The sequence below is a fragment of the Loxodonta africana genome, chromosome 19, assembly GCF_030014295.1.
Source record: "Loxodonta africana isolate mLoxAfr1 chromosome 19, mLoxAfr1.hap2, whole genome shotgun sequence".
Classification (NCBI taxonomy): Eukaryota; Metazoa; Chordata; class Mammalia; order Proboscidea; family Elephantidae; genus Loxodonta; species Loxodonta africana.
Genome location: NC_087360.1, coordinates 57,009,376 through 57,034,071, shown reverse-complemented (window position 1 = coordinate 57,034,071; position 24,696 = coordinate 57,009,376). Strand labels below are relative to the sequence as shown.

The 24,696-nt window shown below is 42.7% G+C and overlaps 1 protein-coding gene across 15 annotated transcripts in view; it reads left to right on the top strand.

The window, feature by feature from the left end:
- CSGALNACT1 (chondroitin sulfate N-acetylgalactosaminyltransferase 1) overlaps positions 1 to 24,696 on the top strand; it is a 390,272-nt gene that overhangs the window by 353,797 nt on the left and 11,779 nt on the right. For all 15 annotated transcript variants that reach the window (XM_064272743.1, XM_064272750.1, XM_064272751.1 and 12 more), the window contains 2 exons: positions 14,710 to 14,888; positions 15,835 to 15,929. In XM_064272743.1, coding sequence (XP_064128813.1) covers positions 14,710 to 14,888; positions 15,835 to 15,929 — 274 coding nt within the window. The remainder of the gene's footprint in view (positions 1 to 14,709; positions 14,889 to 15,834; positions 15,930 to 24,696) is intronic.

Sequence of the window (24,696 nt, the reverse complement as noted above, 5' to 3'; positions counted from 1 at the left end):
GCATCATAGCAACACACAAGCCTCATGACAGACAGGTGGTCGCTGTGCGTGGAGTGCATCGACTGGGAATCGAACCTGGGTCTCCCTCCTGCTAGAACGTGAGAATTCTACCACGAACCACCAATGCTTCCAGTCTTGTCTTTATGACTTACTGCAGCCCATGAAGCCAAATTGTTAATACTCTTTGTGATTGTCAGGGCATAGTTTACCCCTTTGGTCTTCCCTCTTATTATTTTCCTGTACTTAGAATTTCCATCATCCTCCTTTCAGCTTACTAAACCTTCTCACCCTTCCATCCCCTTCTAAGTGCCACCCCCCTTCTGGAGCTTGTCCTGACTGTCCTAGCTCTCTCCTCTCTGAACTCTGATTGCATTCGCCATCAGCACCTCTTATACACCTCTTATAGCACTTGGCATATGACTGGAAACCCTGGTGGCATAGTGGTTAAGAGCCATGGCTGCTAACCAAAAGGTCAGCAGTTGGAATCCACCAGGCACTCCTTGGAAACTCTACGGGGTAGTTCTGCCCTGTCCTATAGGGTCGCTATAAGTCGGAATCGACTCGACAGCAATGGGTTTTTGGTTTTTTTGTTTTTGTTTTGGCATATGATTTGGCTATCTACATTTTTTTTCTATTGTCCTAACTTTGCAACTAGATTATAAACTGCTTAATAAATGGGACTATATCTTATGCCTCTTTGAAACTCTAGTACTATGCACAGTGCCTTACACAGAGAATGTTCAATATTTGATCATTAAGGGAAGGATAATACACCAGGTATATAGTAAATTTGTACACTTAGAAGTCTGTATGTAAATGTCTGTATGAGGCTTCATTTAAATATCTTTTTTTAAAATCATTCCCTGAATGGTAAAACTTTTATTGCAAGGTATCTTATCTTTGAATAATAAAAATTGTTATTTATATTAATTATTAAACATTCACAGCAACCTTATGAGGGAGATGCTGTGGTTATTCCCACTTTTTAGCTGAGGAAACTGGTTTAGAGAGACTGTTATTCAGGGTGTCATATTTGGCACTTGGGAGAGCGAGGATCTGAATCTCATTTACTAAGTTCTAGAATTTAACACTGTATGAAATTTTCACTCCCATGTGCCCCTTCTCAAAAGCCATATAGTTAGTTGAAGGTGAGAAGTTTTGAAATCTTATTCTATTTATAAGTGTCTTCTATTTGGAGATCAGTATTATGATTAAACTATTCTAAATTCAGTTAAATGCATATATTTTAAGAACATCCAAAAAATCTAGTTTAATAACTAGTGTGCAGTATTTTACACACACACATACTCTTGTCTCCTAGGCTTATGCTTACTGAGTTGAGCATTGTATTTCAGTTGATTGTCATAGATCAGTGTGTTGGAAACTGCACTTTATGATTCATTAGTGGGTTGTGAAATCACTTTAGTGGGTCATGCCCGTTGTTTATAAAAAGAAAAAATTGAAATAGGATAGAAAAATCAGAGTACATCACAAGCAAGGATATGTATTGTTTCATGAAACTTTTATTTCTCTGTGTGTGTGTGTGTGTGTGTGTGTGTATGTGTGTGTACTGGGTCATGATGTATAATATAGTCCTTTGTATGGGTTGTGGTCAAAATGCTCAAAAGCTACTGCCATAGATAAGCGCAAACCAGTTCTCAGTACCAAACCAAAAACCAAACCCATTGCTGTTGAGTCGATGCCGACTCATAGCAACCCTGTAGGACGAGTAGAGCTGCCCCATAGAGTTTCCAAGGCTGTAATCTTTACAGAAGTAGACTGCCACATCTTTCTCACATGGAGCGGCTAGTGGGTTTGAACTAACGACCTTTTGGTTAGCAGCCAAACACTTTATCCACTGTGCCACCAGGACTCCCAGTTCTCAATACTTGAAGTCTTCCACAGAATTCTCTATATTAACCTTCAGTTAATCTTATACTAAAGCTTAGCTTGGTGGTTCTCAAATTCAGGTATGTGTTGGAATCACTTCAGGTGCTTTTAAAAATACATATTCCTGGGGCCTAGTCCCAAAAGCTTTGCATCAGTAGACCTGAGATGAAGCCTGGGAAACAATGCTTAGAACAAGTTACCCCTGTGATGCTGATGTGGGTGGTCTGTGGCCTGCACTTTGAGAAACGCTGGCCAGGGTAGATATTTGTTTGGAGTTATGTGCTGGGAAATTCAAAAAACTGTAACTGGTGGATGAATTGGTATAAGCTGACATTTACTACCTTGCCATCCTGTCTTTGTCCAGTCATGAGGATGCAAAGGTGTCTTTCCAGAGAAATTATCTCTGAGATTGAGGTGTTGGAAATGAGACACTAGCCTGCCACTTAAAGTACGTGGTAGTCAGAGGCGTGTTTTTGTGTTTGTGTTTTGCTGTTGCGTGTTAGTATTTCATGCCTCTTTTGAAGGGATTTGTTAGACAAGTACCCCCTGGAAGATTATATCAGGATATCACAGAACAAAATTTAGAGGGAACCTTTGGTTTTGTTTCCTTGTTTTCTGAAATTTAAGCAGAATTTTTTTTTTTCCTTGAACAAAGAGCTTTTAGATAAGAATCTTAAAATGAAATAAGCTATACAGCAGATGCCTCCCAAGGCAGATAAAGAGTGTTTAACCCTGGGACGCAGTGGCAGGGGGATAGCACCACACAGACACAGAGCCGCCTGTCAGGCCTGTGGCCATCTCATCTGGCATTTGCCAGAGAAGGGGCTAAGCATGATTCTGCTTCATGTACCAGCTCTTTATGAATATGTGCCTGCATTTTGAGGCATTTTAAATTGTTCTTGGAAGAGGTGAATATGACCTAGAGAATAGATTATAATGTTGTGACAATGTTAAATGTCCTGAGTGCGATTATTATACTTAGGCTTTTCAGGAGAGTACCCTGGTGATTGGGAGATATGTGCTGAAGTCTTTGAGAGTGAAATGTCAGGATGTCTGCAGCTAACTCTCAAATGAAAGCAAATGGGGCAATATGTTAACAGTTGGTGAATCTAAGCAGCGGGTATGTGGGTGTTTATTGTACTATTCTTACAACTGTTCTGAAGGCTTGAAATTTTTCCAAATAAAAATTTAGAAAAAATATATTATGAAAAAAACAAATGATATTAAGTTCATATATCAGAATGTAATACAGCAGTTAAAAGAAAGGGTGATGTCAGTGAAAAGAATGGCACCAAAAATTCTCTCCTCCATAAAAACAGCAAGAAACTTGGCAAAAATTGCTAGTCAACTTTTTCAGAACCGTGGACAGGGGAGGATTATCCAATAGGCAAGATAAGCACCATGCTTACCTTGCTTACCAGATCATCTGTAGTGAACATATTCACTAAAGATTAGTAAGTCAGCCCATGCTTAATCTTGCTTACTGGGCCATCTGCCCCTGTCAGGGATTGTAAATTTGAAAAGAGGCTTTAATTCTGTAGGAAGGTGCTGTAGAGTTGGGAGAGAGACAGATTCCAGCCATCCCTAGAAGCAGAGAATCTTTGATGGGGTGAAAAAATGTGTAATTGTTCACTACAGATGATCTGGTGAGGAAAGTAAGGACCATGCTCACTTTGCCTCTACCCTGGAAATTAACAAAAGGCTTACAGCAATATGGAATGGGGTTGGGGCTTCTTTAAAGCATCATTCTCAGAGAATTGTCATTTGACCTGACTGATGGTTCCCTGAAAGCCCCCACTGCAAGATTGTCTTTATTTGACCTGACTTAGAGCTTGTGGAGTGCAAAGCCTTTTTCCTGGGGCTGTTTATTGAAGACAATTACAGACAAGTGTTTTGCACCTGCCTGAAGGGGTGGATAAAAGTTGGGGGAAACAAAAGACTAACCAAAAAATTGAAAAGGCATAACTGGGAAATGAGATATCCATAGGGCTTTGAAAAGCTCCAGTAAATTCCTGGGAATATAGAAGACCAGGTACATGTATAGGGCTGTGCACATGCTAAGAAAAGACCTGAGAAGGCCCTAAGCTCTCATGTCTGACTGACTTTGAGGCTCTGTGCAAGCAGGAAGTGAAGGCTAAAACAGAGTTGTCAACTGCCTCACTGAGTGTTGAAGGTGCCCCAACACACACACACACACACACACACACACACACACACACACAGAGTCCTTTGACAAAGACTAGGAGACTTGTTGGTCCCAGGCATTTAAGAAAGCCTCTGTCCAGTCATTAGCTGACCACTAAGCTAACTGAGCAGAGACTTCAGTGGCCACACATGACAAAGGATAAAGACTTACAGAATTAGTTCCAAAAAGTTCCTAACCAAACAACAACAACAACAAGCCCGCAAAGAGGTGATATTCTGATTATCAGAGTTGCCACATACATTATTTAAAATGTCCACTTTTTAACAAAAAAATTAAAGACACAATAAAGTATGGCCTATACACAGGAATAAAAGCAATCATTAGAAATTGTTCCTGTGAAAGCCTAGGCATTGGACTTAGTAGGCACAATCAACGATTTTAAGAATATTTAAAGAACTATAAGAAACCATGTTTAAAGAACTAAATGAAAGTATGAGAGCCATGTCTCATCAAATAGTGAATAAAGAGATAGAAATTATAAAAAGAAACAAATGGAAATTCTGGAGTTGAAACGTACAATAACTGAAATGAAAATTTCACTAGAAGGGCTCAATAGCAGATTTCAACAGGCAGGAGAAAGAATCAGTGAGCTCGAAGCTAGGTCAATTCAGTTTATCTACTCTATTGAGGAACAGAAATTAAAAAAGAGTGAAGAAAAATGAACAAGAGAGCCACACCTAGAAACATCACAGTCAAATTGTCAAAAGCCAAAAGCAAAAAAAAAAAAAAAAAGGAATCTTGAAAGCAGCTAGAGGGAAGCAACTCATCATGAACAGGGATCCTCAGTAAGATTAATGGATGATCTCTTATCAAAAAAGACCAAGGAAGCCAGAAAACAGTGGGATGGCATATATAAAGTGCTGAAAGACAGACTGTCAACCTGGAAATCTATATCCAGCAAAGCTATTCTTCAAAAATGAAGGTGGAACTAAGATCTCCCCAGATAAACAAAAACTGAGAGACTTCACTGATAGCCAGTGTGCCCTGCAAGAAACACAGAAGGGAGTCCTTTAGTCTGAAATGAAAGGACACTAGGCAGTTAGCTCCACATGAACAAATAAAGACAATGGTAAAGTTAACTACATCAGTAAGTATAAAAGGCAGTATAAATGTATTTTTTTGTTTATGGCTTCTTTTCTCCTATCTTATTTAAAAGATAAGTGCATAAAGCAGTAATTATAATTTGTAATTTATAAAGATGCAATTTGTATGGCATAGCACAACAAAGGAGGGGAGAGGGAATGGAGCTATATAGGAACAAAGTTTGTGCATACTTTTGAAATTAAGTTGATATTAATCTGCCTTAGATTATATAAAGAACTCTTATGACAACATTAAAAGACAGCCCAATTTTAAAAATAGGCAAAATATTTTAAGGATCTTTCTCCAAAGATGAACTACAAATAGTCAATAAGTACATGAAAATAGAGTCAACATCATTTGTAATTAAAAAGAAGTGCAAATCAAAACTACATTGAGATACCACTTCACACCCACTGAAATGGCTAAAATCCAAGAGACAGAAGATCACAAGTGTTAACCAAAGTTGTGGAAGAATTGGGACCTCCATACATTGCTGGTGATAATATAAAATAGTACAGTCCCTTTGGAAAACAGTTTGGCAGTTCCTCAAAAAGTTAAAAACAGAGTTACCATATGACCCAGAAATTCCACTACATACATGCATAAAAAAAAAAAACAAAGAGGAAGAGTCGAATGTGCTCTTGGAGAGTTTACTCTGGCTCTCTTCATGGCTAAGCCTGTGACAGTTTCAGTAAATGCTCAGTGGGTTCTTTCAAAGGATTATATGCAGTTAAAGGGCATATATTTTGGGGTACAGCTATCTGAGCAATCACTAATTACGTTACTCACATCCTATAATCTCTGATTTATTTTTCTATTTTTGACCTAGCACATACTGGAGGGAAAAAAGTATGTTAAAGATTTTTTTTTTTATCCAATATATAAAAAAAAAAAAATGTTCTTTTGAGGATACATGATTGCTCGTTGAATCTTTCTTTTCAGCATTGTGGATATTCTCATCCTCACCCCAAAACAGAAAGAGCAAGCACCAAATAATGGTGTGTATTAGTCTCTCTTCAGAGAGAATGAGGTCATTGCCCTCTAAAATAGTGATTTCTGCCCTGCATTTGTGGTCACCTCAGGTATATGGGTTGTTGCATGGCCCTGAAAAGTTAATACGAATTTACTTTTATTAAAAATATATGTATGTCGGGAACACATGATGGAGCAGGAGAAAAGTGGGATGCAGACCTCACATTCTAGTAAAAAGACCAGACTTAATGGTCTGAGACCTGAGGGACCCCAGAGGTCCTGGTCCCTGGACTCTCTGTTAGCCCAAAACTAAAACCATTCCCAAAGCCAACTCTTCAGACAAAGATTAGACTGGACTATAAGACATAAAATGATATTGGTGAGGAGTGTGCTTCTTGGCTCAAGTAGACACATGAGACTATGTGGGCAGCTCCTGTCTGGAGGCAAGATGAGAAGGCAGAGGGGGACAGGAGCTGGTTGAATGGACACAGGGAATACAGGGTGGAGAGGAGTGCGATGTCACATTGTAGGGAGAGCACCTAGGGTCACATAACAATGTGTGTATAAGTTTTTGTATGAGAAACTGACTTGAATTAGAAACTCTCACTTAAAGCACAATAAAAAAAATACACGTATGTCATGTCTTGTTTTAAGAGCATGTTCTCTCAAATCAAACAGTACCCCATCTTCCTTCTGTGTCCTCTGCATCTCCTAGCACAGACCAAGGGGCACTTTTACTCTGTGAATTGAGTTGAATAAGCTGCTGTAGAGTAGTTTATTCAAGACAAAAAAGGAGAAGTGTGTACTGAGCACCCACTATGAGCCTATAAATATGCTGGGGAAGCTGACGCAGGGCCATGTGTGGAGAGACCCAGATGCTGGCACGTCTAAGAACAGTTTGCCAGTAAGGGCAAGTGTGCCTGGGTGGAGATCGGGAAGGAGCTGGGAATTATATGTGTAGACTGCAGAGAAAGGGGAAGCAGCATGTTCAGGAGTTAGACTGGAGCACTCAAGACTTGGCTGAGACTCATGGCCACCTGTGGGGATGCAGAGGGAGAGAGGAAGTGCTATGTCCTCCTGGAGTGTGACCACCTCGAGGCCACTGCCCACATTCTCGGTAGTGGTTGTCCTACAGCCAGAAGAGACAGGTTTCCTAGTTAGGGAGGTAAGAAAGGAGTCACTGGTTAGGAAAGAAGTTTCACATTCTCATTTGCCACCTTCAAAATGCTCACGCTGCCCAGTAGCAAAGACATGCAAAAGCTTGGTGGTGTTCAGATTGTTCCCACCATCTCTTTTTCAATGAATACCCCATGACAGAGGGTCACACCAGATCTTTGAATCTCATTATTTTTTGGCGCATCAGCGAATTTGCTTGGTGCCAGCCACATTTGACATTTAGAGGAAAACAAAACAAAACAAAAACCTATGCATACAGTGAGAAAGAAAAGACATTTTATGTGTTTGGCCTGGAAGATGATGAATTCTAACTAGCTGATGCCTGCGTTGCCATCACTCTGAGGTTCAAAGCATGGGAACTTGCTCTTCTTAATGGGCAGTGTCTCATTTTTACACTCAATTTTAGAGCCAATGGAAAGGCGAAAAACAAGATCACCAAAGAAACCTGCAAAAAACAGAGCTGTATAAACAGGCTTGTATCAGCTTACCCAGCCACCCCCAGCGCCGTTGAGTTGATTCCGACTCATAGCGACCCTATAGGACAGAGTAGTATCAGCTTAAACTCCATAAAATTCTAAATTAGTTGGTTTTAAAGTGCCTACTATGGAATCTTGTGGCGTAGGGGTTAAGAGCTATGACTGCTAACCAAAAGGTCAGCAGTTCAAATCCACCAGGCACTCCTTGGAAGCTGTATGAGGCAATTCTACTCTAACCTATGGGGGGGGGCAATTCTACTCTATCCTATAGGAGATCTGTGAGTTGGAGTCGACTCGACGGCAATGGGTTTTGTTTTGTTTTGTTTTTTGACTATGAAAATCTGACTGAGAACATGTTTAGTTTTAAATTCTTCACTGTATTCAAATTTCTTCATAAGTAGAACACTTTAGTGATTTTAATATTTAGGGCACTGAGATTTAAAATTTAAAATTATATACTAGATATCATACGTTTCCATATAATTTTTTTTTTTTTTTAAATAGAGGGCTATTGTGGAAAGTGCCACATTAAAGAATCTCCTTGCAATTGTGGGAAGAAGTCTGTATTAGAATAAATCATATTAGACAGCAAGTTATTTTATCATCTTTAATCCAGCAATTCTGGGAAATACAATTATTGAAATTAAATCTCCAGTGGAAACAATGACCTTCCTCAGGTCATTATAACCTCTTTAAAAGTAACTGTAACTTGGAGGAATCCCCATACACCAGATTTATTTCATAAAAGAAAGGAATTGAATGGGAAATTCAAGGGTTTCATCAGTCAATAATAGGATTCAAGAAAAAAGAAGAAATAATTCTGAGTAAATTATGTGGTCTTTTAGAACTGCATGTTCAGATTTATAATAGGAAATTCCATAGTATAGAATATGGTGCCCTTTTTCTACCATGATAAATGTCTGTTCCTTTCTCTGCTATTAGTTTAGGCATGACTCTATTACAATTCTTTCTATGGGTAAATTAGGTATTTCAACCCAAATTGCATCTTTTTATTTTCCCCAGCTCTCTTTCTTCCATGTTATTTACATATTTGTCATCTTCTTAAAAGCTTGGGTTGGTGCCTGTCCTTTGTAATCCCTTGGTCAGAGCCTCCCTCTATGTCTAGGCATGTCTAGTTCCCTAATCAGGCCTAGTTGTCCTTCAGAGAGAAGCTACAATGTATCCAGCCTGCCAGGCCAAAAATAAAGAAGCATGAGGCTATACCAATTGTGGGAGCTTCTCCATGCCCCACCTGAGGGGGCTGCAGCTTTCTTGGGACGGTTGAGGTGTCTCTGGACAGCATCCTCACTCAGTGGTAGATCTGAAATGCACCTTGGTGTTTTTATTTATTCATCCAGTATTTATGGATCATGTCCACTACCCACTTACTGGACACAATGCTAGACAATCTCGGAAGATAGTAAAAAAAAAAAAAAAGACAATCGCTGTCTTTGACGGTTTTAGAGCCTGGTAGATAATTATGCACAAGTCTATGTAAGCAATGGCACCAGATGGCATTGTGACACAAGGAGGCAGGACTAAATAACATGCTCTGGGAGCTCAGTTTGCAGTAGTGCATGATAGAGGTGGTGACATTTGAGAGGGGCCTTGAAGAATGAGTGGAATTGTCACAGGTATGGGTGGAGAAAGCATATTATATGGGAGAGAACACTGAGCAGAGACAGGAGTTCCAGCCGTGTCTGTATCTTGGTGACTAGTTTTTCATTGAGATCTATTCCTGGCTGGTCACTGCATGGGGAGGAAAAAGAAGGCCAAAGAGTCTCCCTGACTGAGCATCTTCCCTGTCCGTGTTTTGGGGTTGTCTTCTTGTGCACAATCTCAAATGCATAGCCACCAAACCATAACCATCAGTGGTCTGGGTTGAGATGTGTCATTGTTTTTGCATGGTTTTGCTGCTTTTGATACCTTTTCATCAGGGAGCACTCTGATCTGTCCAATGAGCAGCATTTCTGAGTGAAGATATGGGATGTGTTGAAAGGAAGAGGCCTGGCTATCTTTCTGAAGCCATTGTCTCCTCATCCTGTTGCATCCTATATTCTGGAGACCACATGGCTGGTGCTGGTAAATCTGGGATTCTGTTGAGATGGGAGAGTATCCCACTACCAGGCCCAGAAGATTAGGCAACGCATTAACCCCTCTGTTCTGAGAGAGAGGGAACGAGGTTGTTTCAATTCTTTTCCTAGTGTTTCCAACTCACCTCTTAGCAGTGATATCTTGTTAATTATCAGAAGCACTTCCTGATGGCAAGAGGGGAAAATGAGGGGCTTTCCCAGATTACTGGTTAATTAAAAGAAACACTTAGGTTGAATAACCAGGGGGAAGACTAGCTCCATTATCCATCTGCAGACAGGCTCAGAGCTGACTGCAATAGCCTGGTAGCCACACTGGGAAACCCAGATGGATGACAGTGTTCGCACCCAGGCTTTCCCTCGTGCCTGTGACTGACCGATGGTGCTTTCCAGGCCAGCGATGACTCTGTCACCACTTCCTGCCTCCGTGTCTACACATGTCCTGTTCCCTAATCAGGCCTGGGGAGTTGTCCTTCAGAGAAAAGCTACAAGGTATCCAGCCTGCCAGGTGAAAAAATAAGGAAGCATGTTGGCTCTGGCCAGTGTTGATCAGGCTGGATGAGGAGACTAGGCAGAGCTGGAACAGGACAGGGCTGTGTGTGGGCACCAGAGACTGCTGGTGCAGTCCTTGGACTGGCCTCTGTGCGGGGGAAGGGAATAGTGTAAATAATGCATTGAGAGAAGTTGGATGCTGCCTCCCAGGGCTTCTGTGTGGCCTGCAGACATGCGAGGAGTGGGTTTGAAATGCATATTCAGATTGGGTAGTGCCTTGGAGGTAACAAAGGCTGTCACATCCCTTTGGAGGGTGGAAGAGAGTGAAAGGAAGCAGACTGCCTTTGCATGAGGCCATATGGAAGCTGTATTCAGTTCCTAGCACTAGCCTAACAAAGTACCACTAACTGGGTGGCTTATAAGAACCGAAATTTGTTGTCTCACAGTTCTGGAGCCCAGGAGTCTGAAATCAGCATGGCGGTTGTGTTGATTCCTTCCGAGGGCCTCTCTCTCAGCTTCTGGTGACAGCCAGCGATCCTTGGCATTCTGTGATGAGCTTATGCATCACTCTAAATCTCTGCCTCTGTCTTTACATGGCTGTCTTCCCTCTGTGTGTCTCTTTTCTTCTTTTATAAGGACACCATTCACATTGACTTAGGACCGAGCCTACTCCAGTATGACCTCATGTTAATTTAACTGATAACATCTTCAAAGACACTGTTTCCAAACAAAGTCACATTCACAGGTACCAAGGGTTAGGACTTCAACAGATCTTTTTGGGGACACAATTCAATCCATAGCAGACACTACTCCAGCATCCACTTCTCTAAATTCTCTTTCTCTAAAGGCAACACACGTTGAGTCATAGAGGTTGGTGTTTTAAGGCTATTATTATTATTATTTTTTTTAACTTTCTTCCAACTCAAGGTCATTTCAAACACTAGATGCAATGGCAGCTGAGTTCTCCAACTCTTTTTTTTTAGTAATTGTAACTGACAGGCAAACCTGGCTCCCTCTCCCTCAACCCTCTGCTGTGACAGAACAGAAAAGAATAGCATTTATTAGCAGCATCTCAAGTGAGGGACTGGGGAATTTTTGTACAGAACAAACTAAATTATGTATTGGGTAAGCGTATTCCCCAGATTCCTACGCTCCCTCTGAATTTGTAGCACACGACTGTCTTCGCACCATTGACTCAGTAGTTGATTACCTACTGGCTTTACTGTTGTTATCTCAGTTTCTAGTTCTGTCTTGTCTTCCTATTTGACTTTTGTAAATATTTGACATATCTACTCAAATGGGCTGTAGGCTACTCAAGAGCGAATATCGTATTGTTGTTATTGTTGGTTGTCATCCAGTTAACTCCCACTCATCGCAGGCTTCCATATAATAGAATGAAGCATTGCCTGGTCCTGCATCATCTTCATGATCATTGGTATGTTCGAGTCCATTGTGGATATTGTGTCAATCTATCTCATTGACAGTTTCCTTCATTTTCATTGGCCCTCTACTTTACCAAACGTGATGTGATTGGTTTTTCCTAATGACACGGCCAAAGTAAGTGAGTCAAAGTCACGCCATTCTCACTTCTAAAGAGCATTCTACTTCTGTCTCTTCTAAGACTGGTTTGTTCATTCTTATGGCAGTCAGTGGTATATATTCAGTATCCTTCACCAATACCACAGTTCAAACACAGAAGTTCTACTTCTGTCTTCCTTTTTCGTTGTCCAACTTTTGCATGCATATGAGACAATTGAAAAGACCATGATTTGTCTCAGATGCACCTTATCGTTGTTTTTAACACAGTGTATTGACTGTGTTCCCCTTCCCTTGGAGAAAGTTGCTTGCTGTTGTTCAAATATAAAGTATTTATATATTTGAGATCTCCTGGAAAATCTCTTGGATGAGGTCTCTGAGTAAGGACTTGCTCATTCATTGGGCTTTGGAAATGTCAGTCATCCCTGCTCTGCAAGTTAGCTCACAGATGTCCCAGCAGTTTGGGAGGGTTGCAAATGGTATGAACTTTGAAACAAATGAAGAAGGAGACCTGCTTCCGGCTGTTAGAGAAAGCGGCTGAAATCAAGACAGCCCGGGATGGTGAACAAATAACTGTGAGACTTGGCTGGAGACTCCCTCAGATTAACAAGTAAAAATCCAGGCCTCTCCCAAGAGTAAAATTCTCCTAAATACTGACCAAATGGGTTGGGCTAAAACTATAGAAACCTCCAGGAGATATTAAGATGACTACAAGGAGCACATCACCTGAACATTTTGGGGACAAGGAGGTAGTGCCTTCCTTGCCTAGGATCATACCTAATACTGAAAATGCTTTAGAGCATAACTTGAAGGCTACTCGTAGAAAATATGAACTGGGGCCACCTACCCGGAGAAAAAATTCAAGCTAAGATTCTGGGACAGGAAGAGAATCCTCCCAAATGTAGGGCAGCGGCAAACTGAATGCAGAATTATAGAATGATTGAATTTTAGGGTGTAAAAGGACCTTTGAGCTCTATCACCACTTGATTTTACAATGAGGAACTGAGACCAGAGAGGCAAAGGGACTTAACCCAAATAAATTAGAGACTGAGCTCAGGCTAGAATCATTCATTGATTCATGCATTTGTCCACCAACACCTATTGAGCACTTACTAAGTGCCAGACATGGTTCTAGACCCGGGATTCAGGCCTTCACTCACTTACAGACCAGCTCTTTCTATCACGATGACTCTGCCTTGATCTAAGTCTGAAAAGTCTGTCTGGCATTGAACTTAGACAATGTTGAGCTGCCAGATTCCCAAGATAAAAAACCAAGCTCATGCCCAGATTTGAAAGAAGATGGTAGGTCAAGGGAGGGGTAGCAGAACTAATTCCCCTGATTAAATCACCAGACACGAGTACAGTTTAGCATCTTGAAAGGTTGTTATAACTCTGTGTTTGTATTGACCTTTACCCAAGATAGTTACTTTGAATACAAACTTGAAGAAATGGAAATGTATTCGGTATTTGTTTTGGATATATCAAGTTAAGGCATAGGGATAGGCCCAGTGAAGAGGCAGAGGACTGGGTGATGTGGGAGGAAAGGACACAGTTATGAAAAGGGGGTGGTGTCAGTAGGAAAAGGGAGATTTGCCAAATGCAAGGCCTCTGAATAGGCAAGAAGTAGGATCTTTAGTGGTTTTCTGGTTTTTCTCTGGTAGATGGCAGTATCCCTGTTTCACTAGGTACTGAATGAGTTTAACTCAAGACATTCCCCATCTCAGAAGGTTCTGCTGTTCCTGGGAGAGACTAGCAAACTGAAGAAACACCTCAGCTTCACTAACACAGGCCTGGGAATCCTCACCTGTGCTTAAAACAGTAGTACGTGCTGATGCAGTGCTTTATACTTAACACCATTTATCTAATTACTAACTCTGTGAGGTATTTAAGGAAGGTATTATTATTCCCATTTTACAGATGAGGCAACTGAGGCTCAGGGAGATTAATGGCTTGCCTAGATCACAGAACTAATCTAGAGAGAGCCAGGTTTGAGACAGTCCTAGTCTTCTGACTCCAAATTCTGTTATTTTTCCTACCATGCTATGGTGCTGTATCTGAGAGTGGGGAAGGAATCCAGATTTAAATATTTTTTTGGAATAGCTATCTAGCAAGAACATTTTGCCAGGCTTCTGGATTTGAATAAAGATGAGAAGATGCTAGGTGGGGTTGTTCCAATGTGATTTTATTTCCTTGGCTCATTGGTTTCATTTGAGTGGTTCAGGAACCACGGAAATGTTCCTGGGTTGTGTTGACCTCATCTTCATTGGTTCAAGTTTTCTCCATGAAAAAGGAGATTCATTAGTGACGTCAGTACGATTTTTAGTATGGGAAAATTACCAGAGAAACAAGAAATACATTGATGCTAAAACTTCACTGGAGTCCCTGGGTAGCACAGACCATTAAGTACTCAACTACTATCTGAAACGTGGGCAGTTCAAACCCACCCAGGGGCACCCTGGTGATCTGCTTCCTAAAGGTTACAGTCCTGAAAACCCTGTGGAGCAATTCTACTCTGCACACATGGATGGGTTGCCACGAGTCAGAATCAAGTCAATGGCAACTAACAACAACAACAACACTTCACTAGGTGTTCTTGATACCTTTTATTCCAATGAGTTTGCAGTGAGTCTGGGTCATTCTGTAACTGCTTGGGTAGTCCCAGAGCCCTCAGAGTCACTAAAGAGATGTGGCAAGATGTGGGTGGTCCCTGGTCACGTATTTCCAGAGGATTGCTGTCAGCCTGGGAAGGACGGGCACCTGAGTGACTGCGTCTGCTCTTCCCTTTTAGAGCTGCCAACTTCAGGAACTTTACCTTCATCCAACTGAATGGAGAATTCTCTCGAGGAAAGGGACTTGATGTTGGTGCCCGCTTCTGGAAGGGAAGCAATGTTCTCCTCTTCTTCTGTGATGTCGACATTTACTTCACCACTGAATTCCTCAATACGTGTAGGCTGAACACTCAGCCAGGTATAGTCTGTGGGGTGGCTCTTCCCTTCTTCCCTTCCCCTTCGTCCCTCAGGGTGGTATTAGCTCGCTTACACTCACTGGCCATTCTCTTCACAGTCCATGCTCATGTTCTACTTATTTTACCTCAGTGACAGAGAAAAGGAAAATCGTCTGGTTTGATTTCTCCTTTGGTGCCACATTATGGACCTGTCAGCCACCCCACCACAGTTCTGTGACATTTTGTTCCAAGTTTGTATTTATAACCCCTTTTCCATTTTCAACTGGGAGGCCTGCTTTGGTGAACAAGAGGGAGTGGGGGGCGGGGCATGTACCTGGAAAAGCTACCCTAAAGAGGAAAAGAAAAAAAAACAAACCCAGCTGTGGGCAGGTACCAAGGGAAGAAAAAAGAACCCAAAATATGAAAATTATTTTCATACAGTTAACTCAGAGGCAGGGCTGATATTCAACTGATAATTACTGGCATGGCCATATTGGTTGTTAAAATATCGAAATTCTTCTGTATAAATGGGTAAAGAGCTACTACCCCAGGTTCTCCACATCTTTTCCTGCCACCCAGACACCCTGGTCCCTTTCCGGCAACCTTTCACATTGCCCCGGGACCCAGCAACTAATGAGTTAATTCTGACATGGCAGGGGCAGCCTGGACTTTACACTTATATTCACTCCCATGGGTTGATGCCCACAGCAGAGCCACTGCCTTTTAACACTTTAAATATCACTTTTGTGCTGGGAGGTCTTTGAGGCAGAAATATTTGAATGTCTTTCTGGCCTGGCCGATGCAGTAGATCTAAGAGCTTGAGTTTATTTCAAGGATCTGTTTAAGAGTCAAGTGAACGGGGAAAGAAAAGCGAGTGCAAATACCTGGGATGGTTCATGGGGTTGAATGAAAATGAACAAACCCAATAGTTTCATCTGTAGCTTTAAGTGAATGTTTTCTCGTTTGCAGGGAAAAAGGTATTTTATCCAGTCCTTTTCAGTCAGTACAATCCTGGCATAATCTACGGCCATCATGACTCAATTCCTCCCTTGGAGCAGCAGCTGGTGAGTAATTACCCTGCAGATGCCTGCGTACAGCTCCCCTCATTACTGGGGGTGCCTGACCATGAGTAAAAGTGAGGGGCAATCTGTGGGCTGATTCCCTCTGTAGTTTTTAAGTTTCACAGACCTTATGGCCTTTGCTTCCAGCGCCTTATTGATTGAAAGTGCTTGCAATATTTAAAAGTGGAAAATAAATAGGAATAGTACCTTACACAAAGGTCATTTCACACCTTCATGGTTTCCTTTGATGGTTTTGGAAACTAGTATCACATTTTGGAAACCAGCAGCACATTTTCTCTCGGTATTATTACAAATAAGGTGAGATTTATGGTCCCATTTTACAGATAGAAAATAGAGTCGGGGGAGGGGAGGGGCAAGGACCAGATCCAGTTTTCTGGACCTAGGCTGTCGGTACCCTTCCCATCATTGCCACAGTTCGCACCAGATCACCATGCCTCTGGGTGGACATTAGCATCAGAGTTGTCACCGATAAGGTGGCTTTTAAAGGTGCCAAGATCCTGGCTGCATAAGCGATAGATAGCGAAACCACACAGCACCAAGGACCTCTGTAAGCTTGGATGTCTCTGTCCTAGGCAGGCAGTTCGTTCAGCGAGAAGTAGGCAGGGGGCAGGAGGATAATGAAAGCCAGAAGAGGATCTCGGGCCACATGCAGGCAAGCGCCTCTGCGACTGTTGCCAGCATTGATGGAGAGAGGAGAAGACCCTTCTCCCACCCTCAGGCTGGCCTGTGGTCTTTCCCTGCAGGGAGATCAGCTGGGTTTGTCTAAAGCCGTGTTCTAGCTCAGGCCAAGGCTTAGGGTTCCCCTCTGGTCGGGGGCTGTCTGTGCATCACTGCCTTGTGTGCTCTGCTTCCAGCTTGGCAAAGCCTCTTAGGGTGAAGGAAGGAAATCTGCTTCGTGAACGTGAAGCTGTGATGGGATCAGGTCTTGTCTGCTCCTGTGCTGAGGGAGTAAATAAATGGGCTTTCATTGAAAACATGAATCCTGTGAAATTCTTCTGGAGAACTGACCAGAAGCCATAAAACCAGCTCTTTCTATCCTCATCCTATGCCCTCTCTAATTAACCTCTGGCAGCTGATGTAATAACTTTTTCCAGAAAGCTTCAAGCTGGGGTTCCTTCAAGTTGGACAAGGTTTGTCCCTTGGGCTTAAGACACTATCCTAACAGTAAAGATAGTTCCCACCTCCCCAGCAAAATTTTAACACCACAGATATACTGTGTATCTATTATATACTGTATGTATATCTGTGCTTTATACATAAAAGTAGTAAGAGTCTTTAGCTCCCCAAGAATCAGTGTTTATCCCCTTAAGGGTGATATCACACCCTTCGAGCCTCTTTCCTTAAGAGTTCTAAGCTTCTAAAAGGGATGGAGGGAAAAATGGGATACCGGAGTTATGTTTTCTCAACCAATCAAAATAAAAGTTCATTTGGTTTTAAATAAAGTACTGGTTTACATCTGAGATTGAATGTGATTAATGTTTCCACTTCAGACTCATAAAGACCTCATTCACTTACCAGGAATTATTTTCATTTCACAATTTGAGAGGTTTTTCCTTTTATTATTATTCCTGTAGGGAAGCAGGTACAAGGGGAAGCTAGAGGTACGACGTGATTAAGCAAGCTTCTCAGATCCTACAGAATTAGTGGTCAAGTCAGAAACAGAATTTCCCCAGATCTGTTTCCCTGTGTTCACTGCTAGAACTTCTGAATCACCCCATAACCTTTGACATTTACTTCCAAATACACCTCTGCGCTTTCCTAGAGCGAATAAGTCTGATATTTTAGAGTTCAGTGTTTATGACTCTTGAGTCAGGAGAAACACATTTCTCCTCTTTGAGGCAAAGGGCACCCATCCAAAAAAAAGAAAATGCATGATTATGTTTCTTTACCTGATGAACCATTTCCTGAGTGCCTTGTGACTACAGAGCACTAGTCTAGGTGCAACTGGAGAAGTCAAAAGAACCCAGATAATGTTTTAGTATATAGTAATATATAACAATAATAGTTTAGTATGTTTTGAAGTGACTTGTGGGCTCGTGTCATTCATTCACTCTCTACTTTTTATTGAGGTAGAATGACTTGTCTGAGATCACACAGTCAGAGAGTGACAGAGCCCAGATCAAAACCAAGATTTCTTTAGTCTGTTGTTGTTGTTTATTGCCATCTAGTTGGCTCCGACTTCTGGTGACCTTACGTATAAGAGAACAGAACATTGCCCATTTCTGTGCCATCTTCACAGTCATTGGTATGTCCCAGTTCATTGTTGCAGCTATTGTGTGAGCCCATCTCACTGAGGGCTCTCTTATTTTTCCTGACCCTCTACTTTACCAAACATGATGTCCTTTTCGAGAATTTGGTCTTTGCTGATGATGTGTTCAAAGTAAGCAAATCCACAGTCATCTGTCAGTTTGTCCTACTGTGGTGACTTGTGTGTTACTGTGATGCTGGAAGCTCTGCCACCAGTATTTCAAATACCAGCAGGGCCACCCATGGTGGACAGGTTTCAGCAGAGATTCCAGACTAGACAGACTATGAAGAAAGGCCTGGCACTCTACTTCCAAAAATTAGCCAGTGGAAACCCTATGGAACATGTCTTAGGCTGTGTTCTCTAGAGAAGTAAAACCAATAAAGTATATAAATATACTCAGTGAGATATATATCAATGAAATGGCTCACACAGTTGTAGAGGCTAGAACTTCCCAAGTCTCTGGGTCAGGATAGAGGCTTCCCCGATTCACGTAGCCACAGGGGCTGGCAAACCCAAGATTGGCAGGTCAGAGAGCAAGGCTCTTGCTCACAGGCTTCAGAGATGGAGGAATCCCAAGATCGGCACGCAAGACTGCAGGTAACCTGCTACTTCAAGTCCTAAGAACCAGAGTTCAGAGGAACAGGAGCCAACTGCAGGATCCAGAGCGAGCAAAAGCTCACCAGCCTTGCCAGAATGTCCACTTATATTAGATGCCACAGGCCCAAGGAAACTCTCTTTCAAATGGTTAGCTGCTCACAGCAGACCCCATCATGGAGGTGATCATATTATATCAAATCTCATCATGAAACTGATCACAACATCATAGGACTGCCAAACTACATAATAACCGCCAAACCACTGAGAATCATGGCCCAGCCAAGTTGACCCACAACCTTAACCATCACAGAGCACAACAGAATATTGTCTAATATAGTGCTGGAATATGAGCCCCTCAGTTTGGAAAACACTCAAAATAGGACTGGAGAAAAGCTGCTTCATCAAAGTAGAGTTGAACTTAGTGACACAGATGAAGTAAAGCCTTTGGGACCTTTGTTTACTAATGTGGCACAACTCAAAATGAGAAGTAACAGCAGCAAAATTCCTTACTCTCGTGGTAGAAATAGATTTGCTTAGGATCTAGATGACAGCTGAAGTATAAAGGAAGTAAACAGAAATTCCAAAGCATAACATCAAGCTACAGAAATAAAATGGAGATAAAACATGTAGGTGCTGAGAAGATATAAAATCAAAACTAATGATTGGAGATGGGTAGGTCAGGAAAGATGTCCTACCAAGGGTGCATTTTGGCTCTGTTTTGAAAGATATGATGCATATGTGTATATATATATATAAAATATATATACACATATATTCATAAATCCTAAGTAGCCTTCCTGGAATAAGTCCATGTCTTAGTTATCTACTGCTGCTGAAACAGAAATGTCACAAGTAGATGACTTTAACAAAGAGAAATTTATTCTCTCACAGTCTAGTAGGCTAGGAGTCTAAATTCAGGGTGCCCGTTCCAGGGGAAGGCTCTGTCTCTCTGTTGGCTCTGGGGGAAGGTCTTTTCATCAATCTTCCCCTGGTCTAGGAGCTTCTCAGCACAGGGACCTCAAGTCCAAAGGACACCCTCCCCTCCCAGTTCTTGCTTGGTGGTAATGAGGTCCCTATCCTCTCTGCTCCATTCTCTCTTTTATATCTCAAAAGAGATTGACTCAAGATACCACCTAATCCTATAGATTGAGTCCTGCCTTATTATCATAACTGCCTCTAATCCTGCCTCATTAACATCATAGAGGTTAGGATTTACAACACGTAGAATAATCACATCAGAGCACAAAATGGTGGACAACCACGCAGTACTGGGAATCATGGCCCCGCCAAGTGGACACACATTTTTGGGAGACACAATTCAGTCTATAACAGTTGGTATCAAAGGTGAAGGGGGGACACAGATCTCAAATGCAGCTGTAACGAAAGCCACTCACTTCTGCAAACAAAAGACACAGCCCTGCAAATATGACCTGGGTAGTGAGTGTGAGGAGTCCCTGGGTGGTGCAAACAGTTAATGCGCTCAGTTGCTAAGTGAAAGGTTGGAGGTTCAGTTCCACCCAGAGGTGCCTGGAAAGAAAGTCCTGGCAATCAATTTCCAAAAAAAAATCAGCCATTGAAAATCCTCTGGCACAGTTCTACTCTGACACACACGGAACCTCTATGAATTGGAGTCAACTTCACGGCAACTGGTTTGGTTAGTGAATGTGCCAGTCTTTCTTCTCATGGCTCTTGGCCACTGTCATTTGGTAACATTTTGCCTGCAGACAAAAGCAAGAAGCCAAATTTATGATCTTCTTTTTTTTTTTCAGACCACTTGTTTCTTTACCTTTGAATACAAACCATTAGTAATAAATAAATGAAATCATGGGATTTTATAGTCATAATTAGTTTATTTAATTTTAAACCATGGGCTAAACCTTCCTGGTGCTTTAATGTAAAAAAGCTCTCTGAGCAAGGAATGCCTCTAATTTAAATAAATATCAACTTTAATGTGCCACTTTCCTGGTTCAAGCGTTGTCAGTTCTTGTTTGGCCATTGCAGGAGCTTCCTCCTACTTCTCACTATCTTGAGACATCTTGGAAACCCTGGTGGCATAGTGGTTAAGTGCTGTGGCTGCTAACCAAAAGGTCAGCAGTTTGAATCCACCAGGTACTCCTTTGCAACTCTATGGGGCAGTTCTACTCTGTCCTTCAGGGTCACTATGAGTCAGAACAAACGTGACAGCAACTGTTTCTCTCCACACACACACTCCAGTCTTTCCTTCACTTTCCTGCCTGAGATATGTTGTAAAACAGATTTAGTCAATTTTTTCCCAAAATTTTTATGGCAAAAAGCCAGTGGTATGCTGATAACTGCTGAACAACCTGCTCTCTGGAGGAGGGAAGATAGCCTTGACTTGTAGCATTTGCCAATTTCCATGGTGTAAATACTCCCACCAGGGCCTATTTCAGGCTACCAATGTGACTTCACTGAACACAGACCGGGGGGGAGATGTGTGTCATTGGCTCTTAGGAGCTGATGCCCAATAACTCTGGCACACCATTGTAAGCCATAATACCTTATTAAGATTAATGGCCCTCCACAAACTGACTCACGAACCGATTACAGAGAAAATGTCTGTACACCCCAGGACTTGGCACATCGTAAGCATCCAGTAAATGGAAACTAGAGTGATGGACTCTCAAGATTTGTACTAATTGAGGTAGGCACACTTGCTTTGCCTCCTAGTGCTGTGGTTCTACTGCTGGGCCATCTCCTTACCACTTTAACGCTTGGATCTCATGTGGTTCTCCCATCATTTCGGTCTGCTGACAGTTCCACTCTATTCAGTGTGGACGTGGTAGGGTGGTGCCTGTTCTTACCCTCTCCATCCACTAGCCCGCATTTCAGTTTAAACTTTTTTAAATTGCTGACTGAGCCTAGTACACCCTGTGCTTCCCGACACTCTGTTTTTATGTATTCAGCTAGCATGCACTCCCTGGGTACCCAAAATAACAATGACAGATGCCATTTACGGAGCCTTCCCACAGCAGGCATGGTGCCTGCGTTATCTCACTTAGTACTCAATAAGGCGGAGAGACATTACTATTCGCCTCTGACAGATGAGAAGTTTGAGGCTCCAAGAGAGTAAGTACCGTGCTCAGAGTCCCCCAGCCGCTAAGTAGCAGAGACAGGGACTCAAATCCCGCACGTGTGATTGAGCCGGAGTCAACGATACTGAGAGGCAGGAGGCAGGCATAAAGGAGAGTAAAGAGCCCCATTTTAGGTCGCAGGTTCCTAGGAGAGAGAATCCGGACGAGCTCCTCGTCCAGCATGATTCCCTTCGGATACACTAAACAACTTCATTATGCAGATATGATAAAAGGGAGCTTATAGAAAAATGTAGGACATTTACTACAAATCTGGGAGGAGATGGCATTGAGCCCATTCATAATCGAATTCTTTGACATCTGTGGCTCTGGAATACCTCTTTGCTCAAGAAATGGAACCTGTCCCAGCAATCCTGGTGTTGGTCTGTGTTTGGACACGACCTGGTTGTGTGATCTTTGGCAAGTCATTCTACCTCTGTACAAAGAACCCCAGCAAGAAGAGATTATGGAGCTTTCCTGGCTTCTGTGTGGTGTGATCACCAAGCCTGCAGGGCCACGATAATGAGGAATAAAGAGTGCAGGGCCAGCAAGCAGTCAGTACAGTCACAGAGGCCCCTGCAGCTCAGGGTGTCTGCTGCCCACCGCAGGCAGGACTGGCCACGTAAGTGGCAAGGCCCAGTGCAAAATGAAAATGCGGGGTTCTTGTTCAAAATCATTAAGCATTTCAAGAGGGCAACAGCAAAGCGTTAGACCAGGACTGGGGGCCTTATCGTGGAGCCCTGTGTGACTGCTGGGTTGCAACCCCTGCTCGGGGGCATTCCTGGTGACTGTGAGGCTGGTCAAACACAACTTCAGTTCTTGGGAGACTCTCTTGATGCAGAGGAAACACTCGGCCTGAGTATTTGTTGTTTATTTAATTTCAGGGCCCAGATTGCTTGGCGGGCAGGTGTCCAAGTCAGCACTATTAAACCAGAGAGGCGCTGACTGCCTTCGCAGCCACCCTGCAGCTGCAGGGCAGTGCCTTCTTGCATCTTTGGGGAAAGATGCTGGTTTGTGCTTTGTGTTTAGGTCCTCATAGAAAATAGTCACCCCGTCACGTGAATCGCCCACAGAGCTGCAGCTCTGGAAACTTCCTGTGGGAGAGCAGGCCTGACAATTGTCCTTTTGTGGTGTATTCAAGCCTGCAGTGCTCCGCTGAGATCTAAGGTGGGAGAGGAGGCCGGCCAGTGACGGACATTCTAGAAAACGAGGATAGCACTTGAAAACTTATCAGTGAAATCCAGGACAGGAGATGTTTTTCTGTTGAAGTATAATCTTTATCTTATGGTTTCTTCCTTCTCAGTTGTTGTAGTGAAACATCCTTGGTACAGACCCTGAGCAGGGTATCTTTTTAACATTTGAACAGAACAGTGGGGCTCCTTATGCCTGCTGCAGTTTCTAAGAAGTCACGCCCTCTGTATTAGACCCAAAGGTGAAAACGTTTTGTCTGTTGGTCCAGAGGCACACGATTTTGACTTTTCAAAATTTACTAGAATTCCTGAGCCTTCACTGACCCACTTGCTGACAAGACTCCCCTACTTGGAACGTGTCTGTATCCAGTGGCTTGGAGCCATCCCTGCCCTGGGACTGCTCCTCATTCATTCATCACTGAGAAGTATTTATTGAGTGTTTGCTGTGTGTGATGGAGTCCTCCTGTGTTGTGCAAACAGTTAACGGGCACAACTGCTAACCAATAGGTTGGAGATTTGTGTTCCCCAAGTCCTGACGATCTACTTTTGAAAGATCAGCCATTCACAACCACACAGGGTAGTTCTACTCTGATACATGTGAGATCACCATAAGTTGGAGTCGGCTTGACACAACTGGTAACCAGTACTAGTACTGCTGTGTTAGTGTTCTGGGTGCTGGAGACACAGCCGTGAACAGGACCAAGTCCTCACCTCCCCGAGCTTATGTGCACCAGTGGGCAAAGACAATCAACGAACAAGGACACAGATACAACAACAAGATAATTTCAGAGTGCTAAGTGTTAAGGAGAGCCCCTGGTGGTCTAGTGGTTAAGAGCTACAGCTGCTAACCGAAAGGTCAGCAGTTCAAATCCACCAGGCACTCCTTGGAAACCCTGTGAGGCAGTTCTCTGTCCCTTAGGGTTACTATGTTTGAGAATCGACTCGGCAACAGGTTTGGGTTTTTTTTTTTTTAAGTGTTAAGTAGAAACAAACCTGGGTGATGGTATAGAGTGACATGGTGGAGGAGGGAGTACTGACGCTGACTGAGGGTCTGAACGACCACTCTGAGGAAGTGAAGCTGGAGCAGGTAGGGAGGACCGCAAGTTCCATGCCTTAAAGACGGGCGAGCTTTTTGAGTTCAAGGGGCAGACGGAAGAGCAGCGTGGCCAGAGCATAGTAAATTAGAAGTAAGGAAGGGAGGAGTATAGGAGATGAGGTGGGCGAGGCAGGCAGGGGCCAGAGCACATGTAGGACCTTTGTAGGCTAGAGCTTCCCTCGTGGATTTTATTTTCATTGCGTTCGGAAACCACCGCAGGATTTTAAGTCCCTGGGTGAGTGACACAGCTGCTAATCCACCAGCTGCTCCTTGGAAACCCTACAGGGCAGTTCTACTCTGTCATATAGGGTCGCTGAGTCAGAATCAACTCGATGGCAGTGGGTTATGGGTGGTGCAGACGGTTAAGTCCTTGGCTGCTGACTGAAAAGTTGGTGCTTCAAATGTAGGAAGAAAGGCCTGTCGATTTACTTCTGAAAATCAGGCACTGAAAACCCTAGGGAGCAAAGTTCTACTCTGACACACACAGGATTGCCTTGAGTCGACTCCACGGCAGCTGTTTTCTTGCAGG